The sequence below is a fragment of the Monodelphis domestica genome, chromosome 3 (assembly GCF_027887165.1).
Source record: "Monodelphis domestica isolate mMonDom1 chromosome 3, mMonDom1.pri, whole genome shotgun sequence".
Taxonomy (NCBI): Eukaryota; Metazoa; Chordata; class Mammalia; order Didelphimorphia; family Didelphidae; genus Monodelphis; species Monodelphis domestica.
This window is the reverse complement of record NC_077229.1, coordinates 20,952,992-20,973,411: the sequence shown is the minus strand read 5'-3', so window position 1 is coordinate 20,973,411 and position 20,420 is coordinate 20,952,992. Positions and strand designations below refer to the sequence as shown.

Genomic DNA, 20,420 nt, shown 5'->3' with positions numbered 1-20,420 from the left:
TTAGATCCCTGCAGATTGTTCAGAGACATTGCATTGTCCCTAGTGGAGGAGTCCATTACCTTCGATTGTACCACAGTGTATCAGTCTCTGTGTACAATGTTTTCCTGGTTCTGATCCTCTCACTCAGCATCACTTCCTGGAGGTTGTTCCAGTCTCCATGGAATTCCTCCACTTTATTATTCCTTTCAGAACAATAGTATTCCATCACCAACATGTACCACAATTTGTTCAGCCATTCCCCAATTGAAGGGCATCCCCTCGTTTTCCAATTTTTGGCCACCACAAAGAGTGCAGCTAGGAATATTCTTGTACAAGTCTTTTTCCTTATTATCTCTTTGGGGTACAATTCCAGCAGTGCTATGGCTGGATCAAAGGGCAGACAGTCTTTTATTGCCCTTTGGGCATAGTTCCAAATGGAGGACAACTGTTAAATCTTCTTTCTTCTTCCAATTATACAAAACCACCAACAAAAGTTAATTTCTTCTCAGATTAATTCCAGAAGCCCTCCCAAAGGTCTCTCTCTGCCTAGAACAGAAAAAGCCAATCTCTCTCTTGGTCAGTAACCCCCAGAGAAGAAATCTCCCCTGGTCAGGCTCCAATGGCCTTTCCTGGGAACATTCTGTTTTGGAATCTTCGCCTTGATTGACAGATCAGGTCCCCAGATTTCTTTTGCAAGCATGCCAGAGTATATACTATTTATTACAACCAAAAAATAGTTTCAACAGATTATCTATTTATTACAGTTTATTTATTTATATATAGTTATTTATTACAATAAATCTTCATTTATTGTGACAATTAAATTGTAACCCCCTGTCTATTTTTAGGTTTTAATCCCCAAAGTTTAAACCCAGAATTTAAAATGGATCTACCCATTTTAACCACAAAAATGTATGAACTAACTACAAAAAAGTGTGAACTAACCACAAAGGTATGAACACCCATTTCATACATTGAGTGGGAGATCTGTGACCCACTGTGAAAGAGTGCACAGTTCTGGAGAAAAGCATCTTCTGTGATTGGTAGACATAAGATTTAGGGGAGGTGACACAAGAGAAAAAGATCTTTAAATAATGGAAACAGAGACACACAGGGATGATGATCATTCAGTCACTCAGAGTTGGACAGGAAGACAGTCACTTGGAGGGAAGACAGACACTTGAGGAGAGACTAGAAGACAGGCACTCAGACTTGGAATGAAGACACTCGGCTGTGGAACTGGACCCCTGGAGGAGCTCATGCAGGAGACTTCAGACTGCTTTCCTTTTAGACAGTCACCTTGGTGAGTATAAAGGCTGACTTATTTCCTTGCCCTTTCTGAAGGTGCAAACCTCTAAGAAAGGCCCATCATCTTGAGACTTCTTTCCCCTGACTGGTTCAGAGGAAGCCAGAGCGCTCTTCTCTCTCTCTCTCTCTCTCTCTCTCTCTCTCTCTCTCTCTCTCTCTCTCTCTCTCTCTCTCTCTCTCTCTCTCTCCCCCTTTTCTCTCTTCATTAATATCTTTCCCTCTATTGTAAAATAAACTACTACTAAATTCCATTTATTTGAGTAATTCATTTTGGTATTTAGAAATTAAATCCCTGGTGACCACCAATAATATATTAAGACCAACCATAAATTTAATATATAACCAACATTTTGCTTGAGCAAATTATTCCTAGATATGGTTTACCAGATAATATTGAATCTGATAATGGAAGTTACTTTGCCTCTAAAGTATTATAAGGAATAACACAAGCATTAGAGATAAACTGAAACTTCCACATTCCATGGCACCTACCTTCTAGTGGAAGGGTGGAAAAAATGAACCAAGAGTTAAAAAGACAACTCACCAAGTGGACACTGGAGATCCAGTTGCCTTGGACTTGATGCCTGCCACTGGCATTGTTGAGAATAAGGACTAAGCCTGAAGAAATATTGGGCTGTCCCCACTTGAACTTATGTATGGACATCCTTACCCCTCCAGATGGAATGGGGATCCACCTCAGGGATAAATTTTTGAGAATCTATACACACACTCTTGCTCTAAATTTGTCTTCCCTACAGAAAAAAGCATTACTTGCACAGACACCTCCTTTAGGTTTTCCAGTTCATAAATTCCATCCAGAGGACTGGGTTCTTATCCAATTCTGGAAAAATAAAAACTGATTCCAAGTTGGGAAGGTCCTTTTCAGGTCCTATGGATGACTGATATAGCTGTTGGAACTGCAGTGTGTGGCTGGACCCACTATTCTAGAGTGAAAGACCCAGTCAAACCCCCTGACGACATGGACAGTTGAGACCTTCTCAGACCAATCTTTGAAGCCGACTATGAGAAAGACTGCAGCAAAGTAAACTGTTACTTTGAAAGACTGTTACCTTGAGAGGAAGCTGTCAAAAACTCTGACTTCAAGGACATTGATTTACTGATTATAACTTTGGGATTTTTGTAAACTAGGACAGAAAAATTAATGTAGGGAGGAGAGAGCCCCTTCGCTCTCACTGATATTTTCAGTTTTATAGAAGAAACCCCTGATTTTATATACATTTGATCTCCTACTCATCAGGTTTTGATGATGGGGGTGGGACAGAGAATTGTTGGTTTGGGAATTTTTAATATTGTGATAGAACAGTTATGGACAGACTTAGGAGAGAAGGGGCATCAGATAATACAAGTAGATGTATGCCATCTCTTAGAGAAACTCAAATGTAAGAATGTAAAAGAGCTGACTGATCTTCAGAACAGTCCAAAATATTTTGATCCCCATTGCCAAACTAGCCCCCTTGTGGTCGGGATTATGGTGATCTACTGAACCATGAGGTTGGACAGCCAGCCCAAAAAACTTAGAATGGAAGAATGCTTTTACCTTCTACCAGCTCACTAATAATTATAACTTGATCCAGTTTTTAACTGTTACAAACTTGAAGGAAGAATGGTCAGGTTGTTATGAATTTGGGATTGCAAGATATGGATATGACAATTCTGGTAGATTTCTGATTACCCCAGTGATGGAAGGGAAGCCTTAGCAGCAAAATGACAGAATCAGAGAATATTCAGCCTACAGCTTTCCAGGAAATATCTGGGTTGAACCTGATGTGCCAACTGCTGAGGATTTAAGAAGAGTCAGTGAGATAGAAACAGGATATACTGACACTAATGCCTCGTGGGAATGGGTCAGATATACTGCTAGTAACTTGGAAAAATCAAACTATTACATCTGTGCAAGTGGAAGCCCTAGAATGCACATGGCTCCATTTCCAATAGGGCCAGATAAGTTTGACACCAAATTTAAGTCCATGGTGTAAACTCTTATCAAAAGATTCACAGGTTTCTAGAAATGTAAGGGTTAAATTTAATAGTTGGACAATGATTTTATGAAATTATGTGGTCTCCAATATTTATTATATCTTGAGTCAGAAATTTATTTCCAAATATTTACAAAATGGAGAGGAAACAAAGTAGAGAAATGTGAAGAAGTTAGAGAGATTATCCAACCTATCAATTTAAATGTTGGTCTGCTTAATCCAGGCAGAGATTAAATTAGCTCTCAACCAGGAAGGCTGCTAGTGAGTAACCACTTGGCATCCTGGATGGAAGCTGGTCTCTTAGGAAACTAAGAAAGTAGTCAGTCTTTCACTCACCCCATGAAGTAATCCAAGAGTCAGAGTCCAAGTTGAAGCTAAGCTCTGATTCCAAGATCCAAGCCAAAGTCTCCAGCAAAGCTCCTTTGAAAACTATCTCCAGAAGACACTCTCTTCAGGCTATCTTCTCAAAGAAAATCTGATCTGAGGGAATTGGGGGCTTGCTTTTATGGTGCTGAAGGTGTCAATTCTTATCAAAGGCCTCTGGAGGTGCCAACTCTGATCATAGGATTCACAAGTTTGGAATCCATACCTCTCATCCTCTGAAGGTGTAAACTCTTATCAAAGGATTCACAAGTTTCTGGAGTTGTTGCCCATTTTAGTAAGTGATTTGCAAACTCCTCCATCTAGTTCAAGGTTTTTATTGGTTCAATCAAAAGGTAGACAAAGGAGAGTTAATCCTGTCTTGGGTCTAGTGAGGTACTAAGTAGGGGTACTTAAGTTAGTGTTAAGTCAAGATAGACAATAGAGTAAAGAATTCTCTTTCACCAGCACCCTTGTGATCCTTTGGGAGACTAGTCTCCCCAGTGAATCATTTTAAACTACAATAGTTAGAGACAAGAAGGAAATCAAATAGATGGAGAGGCCAAAACCAATGTTTGCTAGGTGCATTGACAAAAAGCGAATTAGTGGGCAATCCCCTTTGGCATAAGAGTTAACATTTAGAATAAATGTGTTCAACACCCCATAATTCAATCAATTATAATGTAGCAGTCCAGCTGCGCATGGCAATGAGCTCTATTCCCAGCGTGGCTGAAGTTTAGGCGCGAAACCTTGCTTCCCTTTGTCTCACTCGCCTGAGGATAATAACCCCACCTTCACCTTGTCATAAGTTGCAATTATCCAATGGCAATACGCCAGGTAACTCATCCATATGTATTGAGGTATCATGTAACTGATCAATATGTATTGAGCTCATTTGTATATCAAAGAGAATATATGGGACGTGACACAGCCAGCCCGCCCACTGGGAGGACACCGACAGGTTTGCAATGGAGCAACTTCTTCCCTTTCCCTCTCCTCTCCTCTCTCTCTCTCTCTCTCTCTCTCTCTCTCTCTCTCTCTTCTAATGCTAATACCTAGCATTATCTACCGCCTTTAGTTTCAGATCTCCTTTCCTTCTGAGCTAGCATTATCCTCTGACCAGTGCAGTGTTAAATTGAGATCATTGGGTGGGAATAGCCTGAATTAGTAACCACCAGTGGTCGGAGCAGGCTGTGGCTCCCGAAAATCAATAATTGATTACTGACTCGATTATTTACATCTCTAAAGTCCGCTCCTTCATGCCCTTTGTGGGATCTAAAACTTCTATCCTGTTTCTATCTTCTCTCCTTGCAGCCTCTCGCGGGCCGGGAAGTTGCATATAATTCCAAATTTCATTCTGGGTCCTCTGATGCTATGGAGGTTTCTTCAAGAATCTTCATGGTGCCTTCTTCAAACAATTCATTTTCTTAATGCAAAGAATTATCAAAGCTCCTTTTCCTGAAATTTTTTTCTCAGACAATTTTTAAATTTTGGATTTTATGGCAATTATACTATGGTCAAACTCTTTAGAGAGCTGATCCCTGAGCACTGTGAAGTATTGTCATCCCTACACCCTCCCAAGATTCTGGGAACTAAGAGAATATTCTCAGCACATCAGGGTCACTGGGAACACACAGTGTGTATCCCACCACATTTTGGACATGTCTGGTCCTTGACAACTAGAGTGTTCACATATATGGGATTTGATTGACAGGCCTGAATTTGCTAACACAAGCATAGGGAGGGCAGATCTCTGGTGGTTCTGTGGAGAACCTATACTGGTGACGGTCTTGGTAAACTGGACTGGTACATGTGAAATTGAATATAGTGAAATTGGCTATACCTTTTACTGTAGCATATCTGAATCAGATCCAGGAAGAAAGCAAGACAAAGCTGGAGAGAGATACCCTTCGGGGCTTGATTGATCCTTCAGTGTACTTGGATATTATTGGGGTACCCAGATGAGTCCTGGGAAAATTCAAGGCTAGAAATGAGATAGTTGCTGATGTGGAATCTCTTTTCTGATGGGTAACCATAAATAAGAATGTGAATTGGATTAATTACATTTAATACAACCAATAGATTCATAAATTATACTAGGGATGCAATTATATTAGCTTAGCAATTGAATGCAAGCAGTTGGATGACATGGGATAATAGAATTGCCTTAGATATGACCCTGGCAAAGGAGGAGTTTGTGTTATGATAGGAAGATCTTGCTGTACACACATACATCCCTAGATGGATCTGTCATAAGGGCACTTAGAGAGTTGTGTTCTCTCAAAATTAAAGAGAAATTCAAGGGCTAATACTGCTCTATGTGGTGGGACTCCGTGTTTTACAGATGCTGGACACAAATTGTTCTGAACATAAATTATTGTTGTCTGTATTTTTACTTTTTTTTTTTTACTAAATTTTCCTTATTTAATTCCTTGTTTTATTATTTTGATTCAAGAACTGTAGAGAATATTCATATTGTAGTTCAAAAACCCCATTCTGACTAGAGGGTTCCTAAGATTTTAAGAAAGCAGAAAGTGATGGAAGCTGAACCAATCACAATGCTTCAGCTCTTTAGAAAAGAAGGCCCTGAAGAGAGGGAACAATGCAAACTTTTATGCAATTAGAAAAACTCTTGTACCTTTGGACTCCATCTTCCAGAATTCTTTTTCATTTCCCAGCATCCATTTTCCCTTCTTCATCTCAAATTTGTATATGTTTTGGTAACTCCTCCCTCTGGGCCTCGTCTCTTGCAACAGAGGCTGAGTTTACTCTGGCTTTTTTATTTTAGTTATTTTAATAAATCTTATTAAGTATAATATTTGGAGTTACTATATATTAATTTTAATTCTCACACTTTCAAGTGAAAATCAGTAGGATGAAATTATGCATTACCCCCCAGCATACATTGATTAGTATTAGGAATCATAGTTTGGCAACTTCTAGAAAATGAATAAAAGTTAGGTGCCCTTCACTAGGGAGATACCAATCTTTCCTTATGAAGGGTAGAGACATTCCCCTCCCCAAGTAGCTTTATCTATTATTATTATTATTATATAAATATACACCTTTAATATACACTTTTCTAATGTGGCTAAGAGAGGCTGCCCCCCCTTCCTATGGTTCCCTTGGGAAGAATTTTGGGGGTCCCATTTCTCATGGGAGAAATCTTGAAACTTACAAGTTATAAACTTGACTACATACCCTAAATCTTTCAGCCTGAAGGACCTTGGACAGGTCCAAGTTCTGACTCAGCTTAGAAATTACAAACTTAAGGAATGCTCCCATAGGCTTAGAAGTATTGGGAAAACTTGAGGATAGAACAAGATAAAGAAATATAACAGGGGGCAGCTGGGTAGCTCAGTGGATTGAGAGCCAGGCCTAGATATGAGAGGTCCTGGGTTCAAATGTGACCTCAGACCCTTCCCAGCTGTGTGACCCTGGGCAAGTCACTTAACCCCCACTGCCTAGCCCTTACCACTCTTCTTCCTTGGAACCAATTCACAGAATTGATTCCAAGATGGAAAGTGAGGGTTTAAAAAAAAGAAAAAAGAAATATGACATGCAAAAGCATTATGTCCCACAGATGGTGCGAACAAGAGGAGGAGCTATTGTGGAAGATCCCTATAAATTCTGAGTTCATTTGAGCACCTGAGTCTTCGGAGAGATCCCATCAGACAGCGCTCCCCCCCCCCCCCCATAAAGCCCTTTGATCTCTGCCAGCCTCTCAGTCTCCTGTCTGCTCACCAGAGTGCATTCTGGGAGTATGAGCCCCACAAAATTCCACCCCACACGGGGGTATCAACAGAGTCAGTTTGACATCCAGGGTCCTCGGCCTCTAGCGGACTTCAGCTTTCCCAGCTCTGCCCCCCCCCCCCCACTCCGCCTAGTCCCTCCCCCCTTGTTTCCCTCAGGCCCTACAGCGTGGGGGGGAGGAGCCAGCCCCTCGGCTTCCCCCTCTCAAGCCAGGGGTCTATTTATTTCGGTAAACCTGGCTCCACTGCCTAAACCCAGAGACCCAGAAGGAGGAAAAATTTCCACCCTGTGGCTACCCTCGAGAACTCCAGCACGAGCTTCACCTTCCTCTTTCAGCCACAGCACGTCCCACTCAAACTCACCACGCTTGAGTGGGTCAGACAAAGCCCCCCCTCATGAATAATGCATGACAGTCGCCTGTTCATTGGACATAAGATCAGGGATCGAGAAGCCCTCCCCACCCCGCTCCTGAATAATTAGCCGAGCCCCTGCTCCGTGATTGGCCGCCACCTCAACAATATGTAAATGAGCCCCTCCCCCCAAGCCCCTCCATCCAGAGGCCTCAGCCAACCGTTACTAACCGCTCTCTGGGGCGCGCGCAACTGCCCAGTAAAGATTTTGACAGCGCCTGCGTGGGCTGCTTCCTCGCCCTGGGAGGAGCCTCATTCTACCGCTTTTCTGGAACGCGAGTTCGAAACTCATCTCTGCCACTTCCTGGCACTGCCATACTGATGTCTTCTTGTACAAGAAGGGACCTGGCTGCGTGGCCTCTTTTTGTACTCCCAGCGCTTAGTGCCTGCAACATACAGAGTGGGCGCTCAATAAATGTGGACTGATTGATAGCAGTCATGTGGATGAGTGCTGCTTGTAGGCAGCCCTTCTCTCCTTACTGCAGGAACCCCTTCCTTTCATTCCCAGCTTGGCGTTCCTTGTGGGTCCTTGGCGCCACTGAGTCAGGGAAGGGATCACAAGGAGAGAGAGGGTTGAGGGAGGGGAAAGGATGAACAAGCAAAGGAAGCCAGGCTAGAGGGGAGGAAAGAAGGGAGAGGATCATTGGGTTATGGATTTAGATGTGGAAGGGACCCTGAAGGTCCTTGAGTCCAGCCTTTCCATTTTACAGATGGGGAAACTGAGTCCAGAGAGATGAGGTCACTCAGCTAAGACACATCTGGGTCTGCATCCAGCACACTACCCTGTTTATCAGGGGACCAAGAAGAAAAAAGGGGGGGGAGGGGAAGAGCACAAGGGGAGGGGTTGAGGAGGGGCCAAGGCAGTGCTCCAGAAGTCCTAACAGCTCTCAGGCCAGGCAGTTCAGGAAAAGTGAGCTGCTCCCTCCCAATTCCCCGCTCCAGGTCAGCCCAGTGCCCTGGGGGGAAAGGAGCCCATGCTGCCCAGGTGGAACCAGGCCCTGCTGGGTCAGCTGTTCCAGAGAGCCCCTGCCTGGGGACCCAGGAGAAAGAGCCACCAGAAGAGCTTGCCTGAGCAGGATGGCATTCCCTTTGCCAGAGCTGGCATTGGCACATTTTTCCAAGGGCAGCCCAGCCTTGGCAACCAGTATTTGGAGGACGCTTTGCTCAGGGGCTATCTGAAGAGGCATCTGCCCCCCCAGGTGTGTGGAGGCTGGGCAGGGGGGTGGCCAGCACTGAGCTGGGCAGCCTTGGCAGGGATAGGAGGGGGGAGAAGCAGCCAGCAGTTAGGGGAGGAAAGCCAAGGCGCCCATCTACATGTTCCTGGTGAGAGGAGGGAAGGGATGGAGAGGGGAGGGGGCACCGTGGAAGGGAAAGCACAGGGGGATGGAAGAGAAGATGAGACAGGCCTGGATCCTCACCTCTGGGCTCACGAGCACCCTGGCAGCCAGAGGAGCAGGCAGCCAGCCTGGGGGCCTGACATGCCAGCTTCTTTGCTGGGTCTTAGCAGCCCTGGCAGTGGGCATGGAGGGCCAGGAAGGAGTCAAGGCTGAGGCACTGGATAATCCAGGTTCAAAAATGAAATTATTGGATAAAAAACAAATTTGGAATGAACGATAAAGAGTGTCACAGGATGGGCTGCAATCTCCATCTTTGAGGAGAATCCCCACAGCAGCCCCAGGGATGCACTAACAGTGATGGCAAGAGAAGGATTGTAGTGCATCCTGTACTGTGTCTCCACTCCTAAAAAGTCCTCCTTGAATGTCTGGCCAAGCCACTGGAACAGGCAAGTCAATAAGGAGGCCCCGTGCCAAGCTCTGGGAATGCAAGCAAAAACAAAGACAGAAGACAGCCCCTACCTTCCAAGAGCTTACAGTCTGAAGGGGAAAGACAGGGTGCAAAAGGAAATGGGAAGGGGTGGCTATGGAGAGAGCTGGGGACATACTAGAAAGTGCTAAAGAAGTCCCAAAGGGACTGGTGGGAAGTGAGGAGAAGTCCGTTCTGAGCCCCTTTCTCAAAGAGAGGCTCTGGAGGCCATGTCCCTGCCCTCAGCCAGGGAATCCAGAGGGACTAGGACTGTGGAGACTGTGGAGCAAGGAGGATGAGGCAGAGTCAGTCTTGGAGCATAATGAGGTTCCCTAGGAATGAGCTTCCTGGGGAAGGAAGGTGTGATAGAGTCCAAAGGAAGCCCAATAGTGGTGTGGCTGGGGGGAAATGGGAAAAAAAACCAAACTGTCCTAAGTCCTCTTTTTGTCTCTGTCTCTCCAACCAACCTTCTATCCATCTCTTCATCTCTCCATCCATCCATCTCTCTATCTACATATCTGTCTGCCTACCCATTTCTTTATCTCTATTAATCCATCCATCCACCTCTCCATTTACATATTTGTCCACTTATCCATCTCTCTATTTCTATTTCATCCATCAGTACATCCTTCCATTTATCCAGTCCACCTAGTTCCTTTCTCTCTACATCCATCCATCCATCTGTCCATCTTCCTATCTGTCTATCTATCCATTTCTTTATCTTTATTTATCCATCCATCGATCCATCTATCTAGCCAGTCAGCCATCTATCTATCCATCCATCCATTTTTCTATCAAATCTACCTAATTCCTTTATCTCTCTGCATTCATCCACCCATTTCTCCATATTCCTATCTGTCCACATATCCATTTCTTTATCTCTATCCTTCCATCCATCCATCCATTCATCCATTTGTCCATCTCTAGCCCAGAGCTGAATACTCAGCTGTGCTTTGGTAGAGGGAACTTCCCACACAGGTGAAATCACATAGAATTGTATTGAGGAGAAAATGTAATAATCCTACAAAATAGGACATTGATGTACATACACACATGCACATATGTTCATTGGCCATTTGTGTGAGGGACTCTGAGGAAGTCTCTTCTACTATGCTGTTTGGCACCTTAGAGTTGCCTGAGACACTGAGAGCTTAGGTCACTTCCCCAGGAACATAGAGCCAGGGTATGCTGGCTGTTGTCATTATTGTTGAAATGATGCAGTTAATATTTAGGGGCCTGAATCAGTCCCCCCAGCTTAGTGTTCTCTTCACTGGATGCCTGGGCTCCTGATCTGGGGTGAGAATATCAGTTTATTCTTTTGGTTCTCATTTCAAACAATACAGTGATAGGCATCATCCCATTGGTTGACCAAAGACCACTGATGGACCTCCAGACAGATATAGTCTTCGGAGCTCATTATTCAGCCTCCCCCATGAACATCTCAAGGCATTTCTAATTGGTAACCAGCTTATTAGGAGGTGGTCTACCCAACTATCCACCCCTCCCAAAACTATAGAGAATGGCTGTCATGTAGGCAGAAAAGATTCCAGTTAGCCAGAATTTGTGAAAGGAACACATTCGTGAGGACTAAGAAAATGCAAAACTTTGCTGACTGGATGGTGCCTGAGGTCCAAGACCTTGACTCTCAAATAGACAGGGATGGGGAGAGCCTTTCCAATCCAGAACCCCAATATAAGAATTAATAGAAAAATTAATCTGGCAAGGGCTAGACAGGGAGGTATGGTCTCCATGAACCCCGTTTATTGTGTCAAAAGGAAAGACTTTTATAGAGAGTAGAATTCTAAATTTACATCAATATTGGAGGGTGTTACTTTTGCTCAGACAAATTGTTTATGATTTCATACTTCATACAAGAACATAGGGTTCCATTAGAAACATAAGCAAATTGAGAAAGAGTGACAACTAATCTGTTCTGCGTAACTTAGGGAGAAGAAGGGCTGGTACTTTCAGCCATGATATTTCAAAGACTTCTTTGCTCTTCAGAATGAGGAAAGACCCAAAATTTGATGATGACTCTATTGGGGGAGGAATCCTTTCCTATCAGAGTTACTACAGCCTAGAGACCAGCTGTAGCTGTGATACTGTCCTTGCCAAGAATCTCTTTTTTTTTTTAATATATTTTATTTGATCATTTCCAAGCATTATTCATTAAAGACATAGATCATTTTCTTTTCCTCTCCCCCACCCCCCATAGCCGACGCGTAAGTCCACTGGGCATTAGATGTTTTCTTGATTTGAACCCATTGCTTTGTTGATAGTATTTGCATTAGAGTGTTCCTTTAGAGTCTCTCCTCTGTCATGTCCCCTCAACCTCTGTATTCAGGCAGTTGCTTTTTCTCGGTGTTTCCACTCCCATAGTTTATCCTTTGCTTATGAATGGTGTTTATTTCTCCTGGATCCCTGCAAGTTGTTCAGGGACATTACACCGCCACTAATGGAGAAGTCCATTACGTTCGATTATACCACAGTGTATCAGTCTCTGTGTACAATGTTTTCCTGGTTCTGCTCCTCTCGCTCTGCATCACTTCCTGGAGGTTGTTCCAGTCTCCATGGAACTTCTCCACTTTATTATTCCTTTTAGCACAATAGTATTCCATCACCAACATATACCACAGTTTGTTCAGCCATTCCCCAATTGATGGGCATCCCCTCGTTTTCCAGTTTTGGGCCACCACAAAGAGCGCACTTGCCAAGAATCTCAAACTCACAGCCATGTCTTTTCTGACAGTTTTTCCTCAGTGAACTCGATTTGTCCTCAGTACCTCCATATATACATAAATTATTATCTCACTTCTATTATTTATTTTCTTTTCATCAGTATCTCTCCTATTGTCGTGTTATTGTTTATCATCATTATTATTTATTTCTTATTATTATTAAGCATTCCCTTTAATCTCAAATTTTATTTTCCTTAATTCCTCTTAACCCCTCCCCAGGAGGATAACATTCTGCTAAAGATTTTATCTCATACAAAAGCTATAGAGGACAACATTCTTTGCAAATACGTGGCTTCGAACCCTAAGTTTGATTGCTATATAAATGGATTTACCCAAAAGATGCTTCACCTTTTCTATTATAACAATGGATTTCAGATGGGATTTGTAAAAAGCTAGGCAAATTATCCTACATTTTATCAAATAAGGCACATAGGGTCAAATTTGACCAGTTTCTAACCATTTTCAAATAAAACTAGATGTCATACTTACATAGAATAATGTTCTCAGATTTTTTCCATATTCTTATATAATCTTGCAACACAATGTACATCCCATAATCAACTGCTGGTCTTACAACAAATAACATGTGTTAAGTAGAACTAGATGTCACTTAGAGATAACAAAAGATAGACCATACATACATAAATCACTTTTCTCTAAGATAAGTAATTGCACAAATTTCTTTTAACCCCCAATAGAAAAATGTTTCTGATATAACCTAATTAAAGAGTGGGATTATATTCTGCCTTAGATGTTTCCAGATCATTGCCTAATTGTCTAATCATTCCTGTAACACACTGAGATATTCAAAGGGCTTTAAATAATTAATGACAGATAACAGGGCCAAATACTTATCTATTTAATTGTGTCCAGGGGTATTTTTAAAATTGCAATTTCAGAACGAATAGCTTTGATCTTACAAACTAATAGCTGAGATATTTTTCAGCTTTGGTCTATTAAATAAAGATTTAACATAGGGTTCATGTGTTCCGCTGATCAATTTCCCTGATGAAGAGGAATTTGCTTATGACGGAAGAAACAGGAACATAATGAGGACAACATAAAAACTGGTACTTCAGACCAATTTGAATTGAGGTAAGAGCCACACTCAATTTCCTCACAAGGCTCAATTCCATTTCTCTGGTGCCAAAGACAGATTCAGAATGTATCCAAGGGAGGAAAATTCCTATTCACAATTAGAAAACTGAGTCAAGTTACCTTTACTTTCCCAAAGTTTTTCCCTCAGTCTTCCCAATGACCATCCTCAAGCTACAGGAGTACATGGCAAGTCCCTTTAAGAAAGGAGTGATAGTCTTAATGAGAGATTAAATTCTTATACCTAAAAATGTAGAATAGCAGTTGATTTTAAAAGTTCAAAAGCTTTTCCTCAAAAGCAAAATTTTCATCATTTATATCTTAGGGTTATATTATTGCTATTTTCCTCAGATCTTAAATATCAGTGAAGATCCATCATCAGAATAATTGTGGTCCAAACTTGCACAGTGAAGAGTAGATTTTAAAATTCAGCTTCACTACATTCCTGTTATTAACAAATACAATCACATGATTTTCCAAATGGGCTCACATAAAAATCACTCATCACATCAGGTTTATCATAAAGTTCCTTATTTCAAAGGGGAGAAAACCCCAGTTCTTTAAGGATGACAATACAGACTTTCAAAATACTGCCAAAAGATAAGAACTGATAAGCAGGCCAAACAATGATCTGAAAGGAATTTATTATGGATTTTCAACAGTAAGTCATTAAATATCATTAATAATTACTTAATTTAAAATAAGCATATACCGAATCAAGCAATTAGTAATCAAACTTAGACATTCACAATCTAACAGCATTCAGATTACAAGAGGAAACAATCTAACATCCCCTCTCAACTATTAAAATATATATAAAATGTTGGCTATAAAATAAATAAGTTCTTAATTATTCTCTTCTGTTAATCCCAGTCCCTCTAATGAAGGAGTGGCTATAATGGAGAAGGGCATAAGAATTTTCAGTTGCTGTTATGAATGTCAAGCAAACAAGATTTAAATAGATCTCTTCAGTGTTCTCCTTTAAAAAACTCTCCACTTGATACAATAACTTTAACAAATTTATTTATCCACATGTCCACAAGTAGCCATAAATAGCCAAAAAACTTCAGATTAAAACACTGCTCTAAAATTAGAATTTAGAATCAGAATTCTATAGAATATCACAGCATGTTATCATCAGGATGATGAGGTTTCCCAAACATAATATATACACAATATATATATATAACTATATATATATATAAAACTTTCTTAAGAGTTTAGTTCATTATCTAATATTAACCCCTAAAAACAGTTGACAGTTATCCTGTACCCCTGAAAACCAAAAGAATTAGTGTACTCAGCCAAATTTTTATTTGCTTTAAAAAAGAAAATGAATATTTAGTATAATTAGGTATTGCTGGCCTGTGTTCTGATGAGTTAGCTTTCCTGTCTAGATTGTAACTCTCTAGTGACAGCCAATGGTGAATGGGGGGAGGGACCATCCTCCTGTGAGGAGATATTTTGCCCTCAATGAATTTAAGTCTAGTAAAGCACTGAGTTCTGAGCCCTCATTCCCCAGAGAATGAAATAAGAGCTGAAGCTAAAAAGAGTTTCTGCCAGTGTCCAAAGATGATAAACTGATGCAATTTTTGACATACTGTAAATCTTGAAATTTCTCAGACTTGTGAATGTTAAAAATTTCCCCACTGGGGAATTCTCAATTGGAACAATTCCCTACTGGGAACATTCCACATTTGGATGTGAGAACTCTACTTGGATCAGAAATGGGAGGACCTCTACTCCACCCATACTTAGGACTGCTTTAGGGGAGAAAACTCCTTGCTAAACAATGAGGGTACTTGGGCCCATACTTATAGTGAGGCAAAAAGTTCTTTAAGCCATGCCTATTTTTAGAAGTAATACAAAGGGGTGCTAAGTACCTATTAAAGGTCAGGCAACTTGTAAACTTGCCAGGAGCAAAGAGGTGAAAACTTATTCAGAAATTTTTTCTGGTTCAAACTTACTAAAGGGATTAGTCAACCCAGCAGTGTTTTTTCTGGTACAAACTTACTAAAGGGATTAGTCGACCCAGCAGTGTTTTTAGAATGGGTTGTCCTTTGGAAAACGTCTACTGTGATTGGTAGATGTAAGGACTTAGGGGAGGTGACATAGGAGAAAACCCCCTATATAAGAAAAAGCAGAATCTCTTGAAAGACAATCCTTTTGGAAGGATCTCTTATGAGAAATCCTTTTGGAGGAGGATCTCTTGAGAGAGGCTCTGGAGAAGGGAAGCTCTTGGAGGACAATCTCTAACGAGGTCTCACTGGAGCTCCTCGGAGGGGACTCTGTCCCTCTGGAGGCTCTTGAGAGAGGCCCTTTGAAACAGTCCCTGGCTGGAAGGCTCTTTGAGGAGGACTCTGGCTGGAACTCTCTCTGAGGAGACTCTGTCACTAGAATCCTTGCTTAGACAGACCTTGTGATGAGTGATAAAAGACTGACTGACTGATCTATCTCTTTTAAGACTCAGGTCTAGGCCATATTGGCTTAAGATCCTTCATACTTATTCCTTTCTCTCTCTTTCTCTCTCTTCTTTAATTCCTCATTGTATTATTAATTAAATTCTCTATAAAACCCAGTTGACTTGGGTATATTCATAATTGGGAATGTTTTCCTGGCGACCACCTTATATTTGATTGAAAACCAAGACACTGTAGTGAAACATATTTTCTGCAGTCACAAATTTACTCACCCACTCTTATATCTACTATAATTTATATCTCCCACTATTTTACTCACTACAGTTTACAACCTCAACCATTTTAACTCTTTTAATCTTACAGTTTATGGCATCCACTCTTTTAAATATAACAATACCTCATTGCTTTTAATTCAAAACAACAGAGAAATTTGACTTATGCTAAATACTTCGCTGAAATTACTCCAATTCCACCTCGTTCAAATTCTATCACACAGAATACTCAAGTAATACTGAGAATTTTAGCACGAATTTCTACAAAGCCTAATTAATCACTTTAAGGCTTTCACTCTGTGCTAATCTAAGGACAGAATTAGAAATAGCTATTAACCAAATTAAATCTAGGGTTTTTAAAAATAATTTTTAACATAATGTTCTCTATTCACATTGGAATCACCCAAAATTCTGAGGTTATGATTCAGAAACTTTTTACTAATGCATTGAAGTCAAATTAATTTTCTATATTCTACAAATATAATATTCTCCCCTATTTATGTTGGAATCACTGAGGGCATGGAGCCAAGATGGCAGAGTAGAGCAGAGCAGCTCAAGGTCACCATGAGAATCCCCTCCAACAAATATTAAAAGAGCACCACAAAACAAATACAGGAGTGAAAGGAAAATAATCTTAAAAACCACAGTGAGGTATTTTCAGTTTTATGGGGCTGCCCATGGCCTGGGGTTTCTGGGCAAAGGAGAGGCAGCACTCTAGCTCTTTAAAAGGAGAAATTCATGTTTATTTGGCCACCTTCCTTCCTTCCTTCCTTCCTTCCTTCCTTCCTTCCTTCCTTCCTTCCTTCCTTCCTTCCTTCCTTCCTTCCTTCCTTCCTTCCTTCCTTCTTTCTTTCTTTCTTTCTTTCTTTCTTTCTTTCTTTCTTTCTTTCTTTCTTTCTTTCTTTCTTTCTTTCTTTCTTTCTTTCTTTCTTTCTTTCTTTCTTTCTTTCTTTCTTTCTTTCTTTCTTTCTTTCTTTCTTTCTTTCTTTCTTTCTTTCTTTCTTTCTTTCTTTCTTTCTTTCTTTCTTTCTTTCTTTCTTTCTTTCTTTCTTTCTTTCTTTCTTTCTTTCTTTCTTTCTTTCTTTCTTTCTTTCTTTCTTTCTTTCTTTCTTTCTTTCTTTCTTTCTTTCTTTCTTTCTTTCTTTCTTTCTTTCTTTCTTTCTTTCTTTCTTTCTTTCTTTCTTTCTTTCTTTCTTTCTTTCTTTCTTTCTTTCTTTCTTTCTTTCTTCCTTTCCTTTCTTTTGTAAGAAAAGTCAAAGTTTTGGCTACTAGACACCACCACTTCCCTCCCCTGTCCCTTTAATTCCTCCTAGGAATGGGTTAATGGGCTGTTCCCTGCCCCTAGAGGGACTCATCCTCCTTTCAGCCCAACTTCCTGCCTTATCTCACTTCTCACATCTTCAGGCCCATCCCATAATATTATCAGGCAAGAAGGGAAGAAAAATGATCCAGGAGACAAGCAAAGTATCAGGCTCAATTCTAGAGGACAAAGGAAGGGTCAGGCAGCCTTCATTGATTATCCCATATCCCTAACACCTTTCCTAGCTTTCTCCTCTTCCTGTAATCCTTCCCTTAATAGCTCTCCTCTTCCTTGCTACCCTTTTAAGGAGAGATTCCCTTGAGAAGCCAGGTAGACAAGTAGAGCAGTCCTTCATTCCTGTAATTTTTGTTTAAAACCTTATTTTCCACTTTAGGATCAATACTGAATATTGGTCCCAAGGCAGAGGAATGGTAAGGGCTAGACAATGGGGTTAAGTGACTTGCCCAGGGTCACAAGATTAGGAAGTATATGAGGCCAGATTTGAACCTAGAACCTCCCATCTCTAGGCCTGACTTTCAATCCACTGAGTCACCCAGCTGCCCCTGCTCATTTCTTTTAGGGAAACTTCCCTAGCATCATGCAATATCACATAGTCCTTGGGATTATTTCAGTCTGATTATTTCAAGTCCTTTAATGGCTACTGTTTCTTATCTTCATTCTGAGGGTTACTGGTAACTCAAGAATTATCTTTCTCCCTCAGAGAGTAAAATATGCTTCAAATTCATTGCATCACCCCAGCTCAGATTACCCCTCCCCCCCAAAATAGCTTCAAATTGGGCTAATATCACCCGGGATAGAGCTGTGATGTGGAAATATCCTCTTGCCACGTGCCAAAAAAAGTTTTTTTTCTAGAGCTAGAAAAAATAATAAAGAATTTATCTAGAAAAACAAAAGTTCAAGAATATCACAGGAATGAATGGGGAAAAGGTGAAGAAAGGTAGTCCAACAGTACCAGATCTCCAACTGTGCTGCAAAATGGTGATTGTCAAAACAGTCTGTTATTGGCTAAGAAATAGAATGGTAGATCAATGGAATAGATTAGCAGGACTGAAGGTGGCTTGTTGTCTTACACACTGTCATGTCATGTGTGGCATGTGTGGCAACTTCCCTCACAGGAAACATGCCCTAGGAGAGTTGTTGCTCACCTTTAGTCAGTCTAAAGTCAGTGTGGAGACAGAGGAGCAGAGAGAAGGTGGAGGACTGTAGGGAGTGGGTGGGGAAGCTGAGGCAGGAACTAAGTGGGGGGGGCAGACATAGAGGGAGAAGGACTAGAGGGGCTGAAGGGCAAGGGGCTAGAGTGGGAGAAGCCAGAGGGCAATAGACAGAAGGGGATGGGCAGACCTGGAAGGAGGAAGGGAAATGGAATGGGAAGGACTTGAGAAGGGGTATAGAATGGGAGGGCTCAGGGCATTGAAAGGAGATAGAGGCAAAGGAGAAAGAAAGTGTGGAGGAGAGGGAAGCAAAGGAAGCCATGGTGGGGGGTCCCTAGAAAGAGAGAAGGGGGGGATAGATTGGAGCAATTAGTGGGGTGCAGAACATAAGAAGGAACTGGAGGATTTGAAGGGTATGATAAAGCAAGAGAAGATGGGTTATAGACAGATTCATCAAGGACCATGGCCCAGTGATACCATTAATCTAATTCTTGACTTGAACTCTGGTCTTTCAGACCCAAAGGCCAGCTTCTTGAGAATGTTAATAATAAAAAATACCAAACCACCTTATGATTAATTATATAGCTCTTTATCATTTTCAATGTGAAAAAGGAAGGAATTGAATTAGAGAGCCAATGTCATGTAGAAAGACCACTGACTTTGCAGTCATTGGCCCTGGTTCTGAATTCTAGCTTTGCTCTTGTATCCTTTGCCTTCTTTGGATCACAGTTTCCTTATCTGTAAAAATAATGCTGTGGGCAGTTATGTGGTACATTGGATGGAGCATAGGGCCTGGAGTCATGAAGATTCCTCTTCCTGAGTTTCATATACAGCCTCAGACTCTTGCAAATTTTGTGACCCTGGGCAAGTCAATTAACACTTGGCCTCAGTTTCCTCATGTGTGAAATGATCTAGAGGAGGAAATGGCAAACCACTCCAGTATTTTCCCCCAAGAAAACCTTAAATGGTGTCATGGAGAGTTGGAAAGCACTGAAACAGCTCAATAATAATAAATGATGATGCTTGTGATGATGAAGATCATGATGGGATTAGACTAAATCAGAGAGTCCTAACCTGGGGTCCAGGAACTTGAAAATTTTTCTTTCATCAACTTTAAATCTAATTGCTTTCCTTTGTAATCACTCCTAGGTATTTTGTTTTAGGCATTTAAAGATATTCTGAGAAAGGTCAGTAGGCTTCACTAGATTGTTACCCAAGGGACCCATGACATCAAAAAGATGAAGAACCCTGGCCTAGACAGTCTCTTGAGTTTCTTTCCAGCTCTAAACTCAATAATCTTGTGAGCAGTTGAATGCTAAAAGCCCTTCCAAACCCCAAATACTTTGCTTCTATCTCCTCTTCTTCTGATGACTGTCACAATAATTCTGTGAAGGAGCCCTAAAGTCTTCATCTAATAGATGAGAAAACCAGGAGCTGGAGCTGGAGACCTGGACAAGGCAGAGCTAATCCAGTCTAATCATCGGAGACTATTTTGGCAGTCTTTTTTCATTGCTCTTCCTATCTGGAGACCTTCTCCAATCCATCCTCTCAGTAGTTGCAACATTGATATCTCAAAAGCCAAATTCTGACCATATTGTTCCTCTGCTCAGAAACTGAGCAGCAAAGTAACTTTGTCTCCAGAAGAAAACACAAACTCTCCTGGGAGGCCTTTGAAACTCTTGACTGTGGCTTCAGGCTAATTATCTAATACTCTACTTTCACTCTGTGGGGGTGGGGATAGTGAACAATACTTGAAGAGAAAATACAAATTATATACAAAGTCATCCCTTGGGGCATGTACAAAGTAATCTCT

General features: G+C 41.2%; 2 protein-coding genes across 2 annotated transcripts in view; one reads left to right on the top strand and one right to left on the bottom strand.

The window, feature by feature from the left end:
- The window catches only part of LOC103092787 (myotubularin-related protein 3-like), a 93,672-nt gene that overhangs the window by 23,463 nt on the left and 49,789 nt on the right, over positions 1-20,420 (bottom strand). The gene's annotated exons all lie outside the window — the stretch shown is intronic.
- LOC100030910 (acyl-CoA dehydrogenase family member 11-like) overlaps positions 8,655-20,420 on the top strand; it is a 34,899-nt gene continuing 23,133 nt past the window's right edge. The window contains exon 1 of the mRNA XM_007490539.3: positions 8,655-9,006. Coding sequence (XP_007490601.2) covers positions 8,782-9,006 — 225 coding nt within the window. The 5' untranslated portion in view covers positions 8,655-8,781. The remainder of the gene's footprint in view (positions 9,007-20,420) is intronic.